Below are 15,241 nucleotides of genomic sequence, written 5' to 3' on the forward strand. Positions count from 1 at the left end.
AATGAGAATAATAAATCCAAATAATAAATGTAAATAATAAATAAAAATACCAAATGAAAATAATAAATGTAAATAATAAATTAAAATACTAAATGAAAATAATAAATATAAATAATAAGTAAAAATACTAAATGAAAGGAATGAATGTAAATAATAATTAAAAATACTAAATGAAAATAATAAATGTAAATAATAAATTTAAATAATACATGTAAATAATAAGTAAAAATACTAAATAAAAGGCTAAATGAAAATAATAAATGTAAATAATAAGTAACAATACTAAATGAAAATAATAAATGCAAATAATAAATGTAAATAGTAAATAAAAATATAAATAAAAATCATAAATGTAAATACTAAATTAAAATACTAGATGTAAATAATAAGTAAAAAATACTAAATGAAAGCAATGAATGTAAATAATAAATGAAAATAATAATTGTAAATAATAAATATGAATACTGAATGAAAATAATAAATAAAAATAATGAACGTAAATAATGAATGAAAATACTAAATGAAAATAATATATTCAAATACTAAAGTAAATTAATAAATGCTAATAATAACTGCAAAATACTAAATGTGGCCGTCATTTCCAACACCAGTGGTTACAAATAAAATGAGGCGTTGTTATTTGAGATTTGTAAGTCATATGAAAATTAATTTAAAGATGTAAACAGTAAGTGTAAATAAACGTAAATAATAATGTAGGTAATATGGAAGACAATAAGCAATAATAATAATATTTTTGAGCTCATTGTCTTAAATATGACTTCGCAGATCCTAAGTTTTCTATCTCAGAATGTTCTGTAGAGCATCCCATATTTCCTGTTCAATTTTTGTATGCTTTTGCTGTACTCTTTTGTGAAGAAACTAATTAAAATTGTCAGGTATTGTCGGACCATCGGATCTGTGCCCCCGTAAGAAATTTAACTGAACCTACTTCCTTCTCAGCCTCGGTAATTCATTTCTCTCCCTGCATTCCTATCTCTCTCTTTTCGATCTCTCTCCCTTTCTGTCCCCCACTACTCACAATTTTGGGCCTACTTGCGGGACAGTTTATTTGCACTTGCAGTCCAAGTCAACTCAACATGAACACTGTAGCACGGAGTGACGAAAGAAATATTATTAAGCAAGTACGTAATAGCATTTTGCGATGAAGAGAAACAAACAGGTCAATATCTGTTTCCTATAAATCAGGCAATGAAAAGAACAGCTGCGATCACAGGTGGGGCTTATTTTATTTCAATTGATTACGTATTAAAATTACTTAACTAATACTAATACAACATTTTATGTAATTTATATAGGTAGGTCAGAGTGCTTGATAAAGAAAATCAGAAGAGACAGAGAGTCTGTGCTGGAGATGAAAAGCTAGAAACACCAGGGAAGAACAGACCAAGAGAACCTTTAATTCTTGTAGATGATAAGGGCCGATGTATTTTAAGAAGAAAGATACAAGAATTTTATACCGTGCAGAAAGAAGTTCCGACAATGAAGAAATTACTGAAGGTTGCGAGAGAAGCAATAATTTCCAAGGTTGGAGAGAAAAACTACGGAAAGTGATCCGAGACATGGGATTTAGGTTTAAACAATGTAGAAATACAAGATGTATTTTGATTGAAAGAAATGATATTGTAGAATGGAGGACCAGTTATTTACGACACCGTTTGACGCAAGTTTGGCAACACCCCTATTCGGCAAGGTTCGTGGCCTGCAGTTTGACGTGGTGGGAGGAAAGCGGGTGGAATGGAGTGAGTAGATGCATTAACTTTTCCAAGAACGACGACAGCGCTTAAGGGGCACAGATCCGATGGTCCAATAATACTGTTATATGCTAATCTCCCACCCTTCACGGTTTTTAAATTCAAGATTGCGTTGGACCAGGGGCGACTCGTCCATAAGAGCTGCGGAGCTGCAGCACTCCTTGCTTTGACAGGAAAATAAAAATAATATTTATTTTAATTTGTAGAAGAATTGTTACAGCTTTTATTGGTAAATTGCTTTATATTTCATCTGGCCGGGAATATGTACTATTATCTTATGCATTATCTTTTTGCGCATCGACTGTACTGGAATTGACACTGCATTCAAAGTCGTCCTGGGATCTGCAGGGTGGGACAGATCATAGAGAGTGTGTCTTGCTAGGTCAGGGGGTAGAGAAGTGAAGGGAAGCAGAGGGAAACTGCCACTGTTTAAAACCCATATTTCGCTGCAGTGGCTTGCAGAGCCAGGCGACAAGGGAAGATCTTTCCTCCACTCCCACACTGCTATTGTAATACTACGTCAAATCTCTATTCCCTTGAAACTTAATGATAAAATTTTTATTTTCTCTTCACATACTTATTGTTGTAGAATCTTATCGAGTTAATATAAAGAAATTAATATTCTCTTTTGTCTTATTATTATGTATATATCCAGCCTCCAGTAGAACCTAATATTTGCTTTAAGTCAAAATGATTACACGAGTAGAATCCTTTTGATATAGGGTAAGGTTGCCATCATTGGACCAGCGCCATGGATGGACCACTTCTGTAACTTTTGTCCTTCTGATAATTGCTGCGATCTGGTGAGTTTATTTAGTACTTCCGTGTACAAAGAAGCTGCCATGTTAGTTACGAGGTTCTAGAAGAATTCAGATGCACGTGCTGTGTTCGTAAAGTTATTTCAACATTGTGATATTGTGTCGAGCATAATTTTAAAGTTCATACGACAAGAAGATACACGTTTTTATAGCGCTCTACTTACATCATTGGTAAGTGTGATTTATCTGCTTTGCATTGATATGTTTAGATACGTTGTTGAATTTTCAGCTTTGCCATACACAAGCGGAGAGTAAAAACGTGCACTGTTTCCACCATTGGACCACTAAGTGATTCCATGAATGGACCACTGGTCCATCCATGGGCACGCCTTAATATAAATGAACAACATGTATATTTGAGCTTTGTATTGACTTATATAGCTTATTAACTAATAATTAAACACTAATATAGGCTATTTTGTTGTGGTCCACTCAGTGGCCGAGTGGTTAGAACGCGCATCTTTTATCGCTGGGGTTCCGAGCTCGAGTCTCGATCACTCATGGTACATGAATCCGTAGTCAGGGCCAGGTTTTTGCGAGGTTCTTCCGTTTTCCCCAGTGAAACATTTCATCCACAGTTTTCTCCATTATTGCGTCATGAATTTCATTAATTATTTCATTTCATCCGTTCCTGGGACAGTGCGACAGGTCTGGTCAGCCGGCTCCTTGACCTGCATCGTAGGTGCTGCATCTCATTCATCCCAAACGAGTGAAATATGTTATTATTATTATTATTATTATTATTATTATTATTATTATTATTATTATTATTATTATTATTATTACTATATTGCAGAATTCAAGATGCCCAAGGGGATTAAATATGGGCAATGGGAAGAAGAAAATATGGAACGAGCTCTTGCTGCTGTCAGGAACGGTGATTTAGGCTTAAATGCTGCAGCCAAACAGTATTCAGTCCCCAAAGCTACTCTGAAACGCCATTTGGATGGGAGAAATTGGTTCGCGCTAGAAAGTAAAAAAATAACGGGAAGCGTAAGTGATTTACCACCCGCCGTGGAGGAGGAAATATGCCAGCATGTACTTCAGTTAGAAGAATGTATGTTCGGCATCACTCCGAAGGACTTGAGAAAACTAGCGTTCGCAGTTGCCGAAAAAAATAACATACCACACAGATTCAACCGACAGAAAAAAATCGCGGGCAAAAAGTGGTATTACAATTTTATGAAAAGACATACAAATCTTTCTTTAAGACAACCAGAAGCTACTTCCATTGCCCGTGCAAGTGGTTTCAATAGAGAAAGAGTTGGCGAATTTTTTGACATTTTAACAAAAGTCGTTGAACAGAATAAATTGGACGCCACAAGAATTTTTAATGTGGACGAAACGGGCCTTTCCACGGTGCAGAAGAGGACCAGAAAAGTAATAGCCAAGAAAGGAAAACAACAAGTCGGGTCCATTGCAAGCGGAGAGAGAGGTATGACTACTACTGCTGTCTGTTGTGCCAGTGCTGCTGGCCAATATATTCCACCGATGCTGATATTCAAGCGTACTCGAGCTAAGGATGAACTAATGGATGGAGCACCACCGGGAACAGTGTTTGCATTCAACCCAGATAGTGGCTACATAAACAAAGAGTTGTTTGTAAAATATTTACATCATTTTATAGACACTGTAAAACCATCGAATGACCATAAAGTACTACTTCTCTTGGATGGTCATACAACACACACTAAAAATCCTGAAGCACTGGATCTTGCTCGACAATGTGGGGTTGTACTACTTTCCCTTCCAGGCCATACAACACACAGACTCCAACCCTTAGACGTCTCTTTCTTTAAGCCATTAAGCTGCTACTACATTGATGAAATGGAGAAATGGTTGAGGTTACATCCAGGACGAGCGGTAACCCAATTTCAGGTGGCTGAATTATTTGGGAAGGCATATGGGAGAGCAGCTACTGTTGGGACAGCAATTAATGGTTTTGCCCGTGCTGGAGTGTGGCCTGTAGACAGAGATGTCTTCAAAGATCATCATTTTTCTACTTCAACTGTACTGCAATCCAGTCCAGTGGTCGAGGAAGTGCCAGTAGAAAAAGATACATCAACAGGAACAAAAACAACAGCATCAAGAACCACAGTAGCGACCAGTTCAATCACAGAGAAAATTCCAGCAGTAGAAGCAACGACATCAACACAGAAGACATCGACTGTAGGAGCAGCAGCATCAACAAATACAGCAGCAATCAGTCCGATGTGCGAGAAAGTGCCAGGAGCAGAAGCAACAGGAAATGAATCAGCTGGAGGAGAAGCAACGCAGATAAAAGTAAACGAAGGTCCAGGGAAGGACAACAATTTCACTGACTCTTGTAGTCCGACAACAAGTAGACCTAGGCCTAATTATAATTTGGTCGTTCCTCCCGCTGAATTATCTCCTTTGCCAAAAGCAGCTACTACTGTTGCAAGCACAAGAGGAAAGAAAGGCACACAAAAAGCTCTCGTCCTGACAAGTTCTCCGTACAAGCAGCAGTTAAGCAAATCATCAACAGGTTTGAAAAGAAAAAAGTTAACATATCCTTCAAGTGAAGATAAGAAAGTTCGTCGGAGTACCAATAATGACTGGTATTGTGAAATGTGTCAAAGTCGGTCAGTGGAGGACATGATCCAGTGCATGACATGCAGGCAGTGGGTACATGAAAACTGTGCAGGAGTGAAAAAGAATGTGAAAAAATATTTTTGCTTGAATTGCATTTGAAGAACTGTACAAACGTGAAAATATTGTAAAAAAATATTTATGTTTGAATTGCGTTTAGAAAAACTGTCCAAGACATAAAGGTAAAAATAGAATTTATTTACTGCCTGCTACATTATTAAAGTTACAGTGACAACATGTTGTTTACCACTGTGAGATGTGAAACCAGTAATTTTATAACCCATATTCCTTAACACATGCAGGTTTATTCATCTTTGAACTGTTTTAAAATTCAGTTGCATTGGATATGATTGTATTTGTTTATCTAACCATCTGTATCATTTAAAATAAACCAAATGTCAAATATTTTGTTACATACATCATTCAGAGTGTGTTTAGGAAGAAATGTTTCCATGAAACCCGATGGTCCATTCATGGAACCCAAGTGGTCCATTGGTGGAGCTAGGTCTCCATGAATGGACCGCTAGGCGAAAAATTAAAATCGTTAATTGTTTTTTTCGAAGTTGTATTCCGATATTGATTATTATACAGTTGATAGTCCTTCATACCAGGAATTCATGAAATTTAAAATCATAATATTTGACCCAATAGTTTTTCTTAAATTCCATAAAGAAGTTATGTGGTCCATTGATGGCAACCTTACCCTAGCACGTAAAATACGAAAGAGACTTCTTTTCCAGTTTTAGAAAATTGTTGACCATCAGTATATTATCTGAGTGTTGCTTTGGTGTGACGTCTTAGTACCGTAACTTAACCAGTGCAAATGTGCAAGTATGAGCGTGTGTGAATTACAGAATGTTAATTTTATTTTTCTCAACTTTCCCTTGCGGAGAAAATTGATGTAATGAAGTGAAATTAAAGGGTCGTTCGTTACCAAACTTAAATCTTACTCAAGCTTCTTCCACCCGAAATAGTGCATATATGTAAGGAAGTATAATAATGACATTTACGCTTAGCATTTGTGGTTGCCTCCTCTTCGGTGGTGATACTGCATAGACTAGGAGTGATGTGACAGATTTAGGACATTTGCCCCTAAACATTAAAAAGCACGAATCTTCGCAATCTCACCTGAAAAATGTTGTTTCATTGGCTCTGTTAGGCAAAACTAATATTGCTGCGCAATTAAGTGAAACGAACAGAACAAACATTCTCAAATATAATCAAGAAGTGAGAAAAAATCGTGAAATTATTTTAAAAAATATTGATTGTATCAAATTTTGTGGCCAATATGAACTTCCCCTTAGGGGACATGATGAAAAAACGATTCGAAGGACTCTGGTGTATTTCGTGGGTTGCTACAGTTCGTGAGTAATCTAAACGAGCCTCCCAAAAATCATTTGGAACATGCCACTGTTTAAAGGTAATTCTAAGACAATTCAGAATGAACTGGTAGATTGCATGTTGAGTGTCTGCCGATCAGAAATTCAGACTGAAATCGATGGTAGGCCTATTAGTTTTGTTAGCGATTAGAAAATGATGCCACAGACATCTCCCAACTAAGTGAGAAAGTTTTGGTTTTTCGATATGTAGTGCATTAATTTTTGTCCTATACTTATTAGTAATGGTATCAAGAAGTGCAATTTGTATGTACCAAAATCTACTGCAGCTCTCCCAATCCACAAGTTCACGAGCCGCCACTGCGTTGGACCATATTTAAACGCTGTGCTTTCTTTCCTTTCAGCCTCCGCTGGTAAGTTACTCCAACGGTGAGATTCTAGGGTATCAGGTGGGGTATCGAGAGATACCTGCAGGCAATGCGCCAGCTACAGCCCCACAGCAGCTGCGCACTGTGAGGGGACGCCGCCTGGAGGTGACCCTGACGTCACTCAGGCAGTACACCCGCTACGAGGTGACAGTGCGAGCTTTCAACCAGGTCGGCTCAGGCCCCGCGTCCCCCGCGCAGACTGTGACCACATTGGAGGGTGGTAGGTAAATATTGCATGTCTCACGTTTCCTCATTACAACTGTCCTCTTCTGAGCTCAAATGAGATCACTTCTTTCTCTTCATTTCTTGTGTAAATGTGATGACATTTTCTTCATGTAAGGGGACACGGAATTGCCTATCTTCTCAATGTTAAATTACTTCTTACGTAAGGAACTTTTCTCGAAAACTGTCAAAGCTAGACAGGCGTGAGCACTTATCTTGACTTTATGCTGAAACAGTAGTTTTCTTGAATTTATTTCCTCGATTTTTAGTACTCGTACATTAAGGCCCGGTTTCTTCGACTTTTGTTAAAATGCACCTAACATAGTGTTAATTAACTGTAAGTTAAAAGTATGAATTGCTGTTAAAAATATTGCGTTTCTTCAACTTTACATTTCACATTTTAACATTCCGTTTGTTAACTCTCTGTTAGGACCAGAGATTCTAGAGTGTAACCATAACCTATAACCAAGTATAGGCTCAATTCTGTTTTCTGAACTCTGACAATTGCGATTCTCGCTTGTTTCCGTTGTTTGATTCACAGAGTATAGAAGTCCTTCTATTCTCTCAGGTTTCATTTCTGCTTCTTTCCGTCGTCTGTATCACAGTAGCGCGGAATGGCGTATTGGTATTGCTGTTGTGAAATCGAAAACACTGGAACAAAAAGAAATCGTGGGACTAATTTCTCTTCGTTCGAAAGAAACCTTCTGGTGGAAATTATTTCGCAGTATAAACCAATTAATGAGAATAAACAAACAAAGGGATCTAAGTTGAAACCGAAAAGTGAGGCTTGGCAGAAAATAGCCTACACCTTTATATGAACTTCTGGTCTATCAAATCACAGAAATCATCCGCTCTGTTTATGTATTCATGGTTATCATTTTCTGAATAATCAAGATATAAAAGTTCAGCATCTAACGCACCAGCCATATTGGATACTTCTATGCTAATAGAGAGTTAAATGATTTAATTGCATGAAATTGGGCAGTTAAATTAACATAGGTTTTAACAGCCTGTTAGTACTAACAGTAGTTGAAGAAATGCTTCAACTGTTAAGTTTACAGTTAAAATGGAATAACACACTGTTATAATTTAACAAAGGTTGAAGAAACCGGGCCTAACTCCTGTAAAATCTCCAGAATTTAACAAATTTTAAAAAATATTGTTGCAGTACATATAAAACAACGAAATAAAAATTCCTGAAAATTTCAGAATTCTGGATTATTAGAAACTGAGAAAAAATTAGTTTTGTATGGAAAAATTAAACTTAAAAAATGAGAGTTAAAATAAGACATTGCATATCGTCGTTGATTTTATGAAACCTCCTAAATGTGACAGTACAGAAAATATTTTTTGCAGATGGAAGAAAAGATTAATTAAATGTCAGTAGGTGTGCACTGATCCTTGATGATATCATATTCACCAACGTTTTCTACTGAATTACTTCATATTCTTATGTAAGCCCATTGTTTTTAATTCATTTTTTCTTCTTCCTGAAAAATTGTGTTGTGTAACCTACTGTCACATAAGAGGTTTCATAAAATAAACGACGATATACTACGTTCTCTCAGAAAAAAACGAAAAATTAACATGGACGAAAAATTAACATGGATATAATTTGAATAATTTCAAGGGAAAAATTATTCAAATCTGCTTTACAGGAAGCTTTACCTGAAAGATTAGATTTGCATAATATATACGTCACTGTGTACTTTAACAGAAACCACAATTTCAAGTCACACAGAGTTTGTGTGCACTCGATTGGCTCTGGCGTTTCATCAGCCCACGCGAGTTGTGTGGATATAAAGGGAAAAGTTGAGACGGTGTCGGGTGGAGTTCCCGGGTAGCTCAGTTGGCAGAGCTCTGGTACGTTCAACCAGAGGTCCCGGGATCGATACCCGGCCCCGGAACAATTTTTCCCTTGAAATTATTCAAATCTGCTTTACAGGAAGCTTTACCTGAAAGATTAGATTTGCATGGATATAATTTTACTATAATCATACGTGATACACTATTTTAAACAGAAAGAATCCAAGGATAAATTGAAAAAATAAACATATGTATACATATATATAATATATATTTATATGTATATTATATATATATAATTGTCCGCCCAAAATCAATAAATTCATTAAGAACGAGCGTCAAAATTGAAACTTATATATACCCCTTCTCAGAAAATAAAAAAATTAAAATGAAAACAACTTTAGTATAGCAATATGTGATACGAGTATACCATTTTACGAGGAAAAACCAAATATTATTATTAGAAAAATTAAAAACAAAAAATTTTCACCGGAAACCCAGTTCCGTTTCCTCTTAATATCTCATTTTTAAATTATCTTCTATTACTATTAGGACTATTCTTACAATATCCAGTTATGTAGCAGTAACGTTAACCTACAGGGTAAAGTTGCAGTAAACATTGCTTCGTTCTTATCAGCTTATACAATATGCTGTTCGGTCAAATCCTAAACTCTTCTAATTCGCTTCTCATGACTGGGAGCAGATAGAATCATGCGATTGCACTTAAATGATGCGGGCATTCTTTGTATATACTTGACACAGATGGCAGCACCGTACAGCGAAGAGAACTCGAGTGGCTGCGGCGAAAGTTAGAAGATGTTTTTGATAATTCAAATGGCGACATTCTAACTGCAAGACCAGCGTTATCATCAGGTTTCTCCACTTGTTTGTAGTAACCGTGACACCCATCGACGTTCGTCATTTGAGCGAGACATGCGGTGATGGTATCATGAATGTAACAGCTGCTCTTACCCAACTCGTGCAATCTGTTGTCGTTTCGGCTGGTGCATGGCTTACGATGTTTTCGGTTCATGACGATCAACCTTTTGAACGGTCTCACTAACGAACGCACTTTTTCACATCCATGACACCATCACCGCATGTTTCACTCAACTGACAATGAATGTCGATGGCTATCACGCCACGCAACTGGGGAAACCGGATGATAACACTCTGGTCTTGTAATGAGAACACCGCCATTTGAAGTATCGAGAACACCTAACCAGATCGTAAAATCTCGACTTAACCAAAGTCAAAGCCAAAGTCTCAGAAGTATTGTCTGTGAATAGGACTTTCAACAAAATTAAACTTTGCTACGAAAGTCGACTTCGAGAAGTCTTCATCCACAGTCTCTTTCATGAATACGACGCTAAGCAACGGATGCTACATTTTATTGCACAGAAATCTAGGTACACTCTCCAAGTTTTTTTTTTTTTTTTTTTTTTTTTTTTTACAATGCTCAATGTGTCCACCCTTGCTGATACGGTAATATGGTCGCGAAGTTTCTGAACGTTAGCAGGGAGTGGGGGTACAAAAACAATGCCCTTCACCAATTCCCACAAGGAAAAAATCGCATGGTGTTAAATCTGGCTCCTTGTTGAATTGTACTCGAAATTATCGCTGCACTGTCACAACAGATGATTTTCTTGCGTGTTCTAACACAAAATACTATCTCACTTTTATTTAACGCCATATCGACTGTTACTAAAATGTCTCTTAACAACTAATTCACTACTGTAGTACTCCTTCATACGGCAAACTACGGCAACTATGCGATATTGGCATTTTCTTAACAAAACCTGGAAAGTTTCTCGTTCTATCGATATAAGAATTATAATTATCCATTACTTAATTTATTTGTGGTGAATTTCTAAAATGTTTCAAGGACTTATGAAAGGTGGTATATAAGCATACCATTAATGCATGGAAAAGTAATATTGTGGGAATACGGAAACTATATGAACATAGTCAGCCAATTGCTTGCGTATGGGTGCTGTGTGTACCGGTACGTCTTCAACACCATGCTACTTGAGAAACCATACACATTTGATAGCGACTAATAACAAATCAGCTACAAATGAATTTCAATGTACAGGAGTGGCTGTATACCTTCCAGAAGACACCTAAATTTCAATAGGTAGGCTTACCTTTTTGCGATGAAAGAGTAATGGAACAGAGAAAAATTCTCTGGCACCGGAATTTGAACCTGGGTTTTCAGCGCTACGTGCTGATGGTTTATCCACTAAGCCACACTGGATACCCATCCCTGTGTCGGACAGAATCATCTCAGTTAAGTTCCAACTTTTGGGTTCCCTCTAGTGGCCGCCCTCTGCACTACATCATAGAGGTCTATGAACGTAGGACTGAAGTCCATACATGTGCTGAGGTACACTCGTTATGAGTGACTAGTTGGCCGGGATCTGACGGAATAAGCGCCGTCTTAAATCACGAAGTGATTTACGCATATCATATATTATTTTAATGTACCGGAGTACATATGATACATCCATGCAGATATTCTGCGTCATCATACGATGAAAGAGTAATGGAACGGAGAAAAATTCTCTCCGGTGTGGCTTAGTGGATAAACCATCAGCACGTAGAGCTGAAAACCTGGATTCAAATCCCAGTGCCAGAGAGAATTTTTCTCCGTTCCATTACTCTTTCATCGTATGATGACGCAGAATATCTGCATGGATGTATCATATGTACTTCGGTACATTAAAATAATTACCTTTTTGCGAAAAAAGAGGCTCTGCCGATCACTCATTTCTTATTTCAAAGTTCGTGTGTTATCTATATGTTTGACAGTTTTTCTAAACCACTTTGTAGAAATTAAAATATTTAACATATTTAGACTTACAAATGAAAAATAAGTTTTCCAAAAATGTAGGTTGTAAAATAAAGAGAATTTAATTATTTGTATGCATCTGATGTCTGACTAGTGTAATATGTAGCTAGTCGGTGATATATGTCATGGAGGGGAAAGGAACTGGCCATCCTACTCCATTATCTCCTGGCCTAGTTGCCTCATAAGTGGTGTCTTCTTGGTGTCACTTGTGAGGTTCAGATCTGTCTTCGGACAGTTAACTAGAACAACAGGGTGATTCACTACTAATGACTCGTAATTTAGGAATCAGTTTTATAGGCCATTTTGAGCATAAAATGTTATAATATAAAGATGGGTTTGATTATTATTAACCGTTACTGAGTTATAGCTGATTGATTCGTATGGAAATAACACTGGTTTCAAGCAAAACTAAGAATTATTCACTTAAAACACACACAAATATTAATTCAAAACACTGTATTAATCATAAAATAAACTTATTTTATTTTGGAAGTCGATTTTCAAGAATCCCCCATTCCACTTCAATGCACTTGATCGCAAGGATGTGAATGACGCACCCATTCCGTAACTTGGCATAGCTGTCCCTCATGAGCAAAGTTGATAATCACCAGACCTATCTTCCCTTTCACCCCATACTTCACGTCACAGCGCATCCCTCCATTTGGTTTACGTTCTAATTTTTGTATTAGGATGCAAACAACTCCAAAGCCTTATTCACAGTATGACGTTTGGATCTTTACGAATAATTTTCAAACTAATGATAATCGGGCCCATGTTCATATGATATTTTATGCACAAAATGGCCTATAGAACTGAATCCTAAAGTCCTGGTCGCTAGTCGTGAATCACCCTGTATTTTGTTCAGTAAAATTTTGGTGAAGATTTAGCTTTCATTTGTTTCTGCTGTATTTTTAAATGCTGCATTATGATTAGTTCCAGACATGGCACCACAAGATTTGCGTTGCAATGCTGTGTCTCCACAGAGTGTGCGAGTCAGGTGGGACCCGCCCCCTCCAGAACATCGCAATGGCATCATAGAAGGCTACAAGGTTCTCTACAAGCATATTAATCTTCGAGGTGGTAAGGCATTTAACAATAAAATTTAGATTCAGAGTCAACTTGATAGCTCTTCTGCCTTTCCTCTGTAACAGCATGATATAATTTTGAATCATGAAGAAATCTTTACGCCTTTTACATATTTAAAGTGTACCTATATAAATCAATGCTTTCTGACTGTTACTGTAGCTACTAAAATTAAATGTTTAAAAAAAAATAATTTGAATCTGGTGGTTAAGCATAATATTAACTTATTTTTGCTCCAAAATGAATATGATTTCTATATTCCCTCAGGCATATCATCAGATGTTGAAGTTAAGAAGACAACTAATTTGGAAACAAATCTTCATGGTTTAGCCAAATTTGCAAACTACAGTGTACGAGTACTAGCATTCACCACAGCTGGTGAAGGAGTGAGGTCAAACCCAGTCCACTGCACCACAGAGGAAGACGGTGAGTCACTCTTGTCAATCAGTTTCTGAACAGACGAATGGGAAGCAGTTTTATGGGCGGGAGTAAATTTGATTTAAAGGGCATAGATCTACGATATAGAGCCTCGCGTTGAGAAATAGAAGAAAACAGAAATTCACTTGGATTTTCTGTTTTTTTATTATTGTGCGTTACTGTCCTATCCGGCGTATGACTCGGTTAAGAGAGAAGTTTTATATAATATTCTTATTGAATTTGGTATTCCCAAGAAACTAGTTTGATTAATTAAAATGTGTCTTAGTGAAACTTACAGCAGAGTCCGTATAGGCCAGTTTCTATCTGATGCTTTTGCAATTCACTGCGGGCTAAAGCAGGGAGATGCACTATCACCTTTACTTTTTAACTTCGCTCTAGAATATGTCATTAGGAAAGTTCAGCATAATAGACAGGGTTTGGAGTTGAATGGGTTACATCAGCCTCTTGTCTATGCGGATGACGTGAATATGCTAGGGAAAATCCACAAACGATTAGGGAAAACGCGGAAATTCTAGTTGAAGCAAGTAAAGCGATAGGGTTGGAAGTAAATCCCGAAAAGACTAAGTATATGATTATGTCTCGTGACCAGAATATTGTACGAAATGGAACTATAAAAATTGGAGATTTATCTTTCGAAGAGGTGGAAAAATTCAAATATCTTGGAGCAACAGTAACAAATATAAATGACACTCGGGAGGAAATTAAACGCAGAATAAATATGGGAAATGCCTGTTATTATTCAGTTAAGAAGCTTTTGTCATCTAGTCTTCTGTCAAAAAATCTGAAAGTTAGAATTTATAAAACAGTTATATTACCGGTTGTTCTGTATGGCTGTGAAACTTGGACTCTCACTTTGAGAGAGGAACAGAGATAAGGGTGTTTGAGAATAAGGTTCTTAGGAAAATATTTGGGGCTAAGAGGGATGACGTTACAGGAGAATGAAGAAAGTTACACAACGCAGAGCTGCACGCATTGTATTCTTCACCTGACATAATTAGGAACATAAAATCCAGACGTTTGAGATGGGCAGGACATGTAGCACGTATGGGTAAATCCAGAAATGCATATAGAGTGTTAGTTGGGAGGCTGGAGGGAAAAAGACCTTTGGGGAGGCCGAGACGTAGGTGGGAAGATAATATTAAAATGGATTTGAGGGAGGTGGGATATGATGGTAGAGACTGGATTAATCTTTCTCAGGATAGGGACCAATGGCGGGCTTATGTGAGGGCGGCAATGAACCTCCGGGTTCCTTAAAAGCCAGTAAGTAAGTAAGTAAGTACTTTCCTATCCACCCTCGTATATAGGTAGGTGAGATTTGGCTTGTACCATAGTGAAGAACGAAATGTTGGTACTGATATGATTAACAATGATCGTACAATATATTGATAACACCCAGTTTCCTGTATACTGAAAAAAGATGGTGGTACCACTGGGTCATGTGGTTATTGCCTGTGAAAATGTCTGAGAAATGATCCGCCAGGTGTATAAGAAATTAAGGTATTTGGGATGGATTGGGTGGGCTTATAACTTTCACACTAATGACATCGTGTCTCTAGAGTGATATGCTACAATTTTGAGATTATTTCCAATAATTTAAGTAACTTTTTTTTGGCGAGTGTTGTGTGTAGTGGGATCGAAGATACACCAAAAGTTCAAGTTCTTCGTTTTATGAATATGCTAAGATGATTTTCATTAAGTGGTGACCTATTATTATTTGAAGTAACACAACTACCAACCACTTTAATGTTCCACGCAGTTATAGGAATTCTAAATCCCTTTTCAGCTTCCTTTTTTATTTCATTACACACCTTTTAAGAATGTTCGATAACAATTAAAAGTACTATGTTGCTGTCACGACATTCTGGAATTGTTCCTC

The 15,241-nt window shown here is 37.0% G+C and overlaps 1 protein-coding gene across 4 annotated transcripts in view; it reads left to right on the top strand.

Moving 5' to 3' along the window:
* The window catches only part of LOC138699599 (cell adhesion molecule Dscam1-like), a 1,432,092-nt gene that overhangs the window by 1,352,368 nt on the left and 64,483 nt on the right, over positions 1-15,241 (top strand). For all 4 annotated transcript variants that reach the window (XM_069825611.1, XM_069825614.1, XM_069825615.1 and 1 more), the window contains exons 17-19: positions 6,942-7,185; positions 12,778-12,924; positions 13,195-13,353. In XM_069825611.1, the coding sequence (XP_069681712.1) occupies positions 6,942-7,185; positions 12,778-12,924; positions 13,195-13,353 (550 nt within the window). The remainder of the gene's footprint in view (positions 1-6,941; positions 7,186-12,777; positions 12,925-13,194; positions 13,354-15,241) is intronic.

The sequence above is a fragment of the Periplaneta americana genome, chromosome 5, assembly GCF_040183065.1.
Source record: "Periplaneta americana isolate PAMFEO1 chromosome 5, P.americana_PAMFEO1_priV1, whole genome shotgun sequence".
In the NCBI taxonomy this organism is placed as follows: domain Eukaryota; kingdom Metazoa; phylum Arthropoda; class Insecta; order Blattodea; family Blattidae; genus Periplaneta; species Periplaneta americana.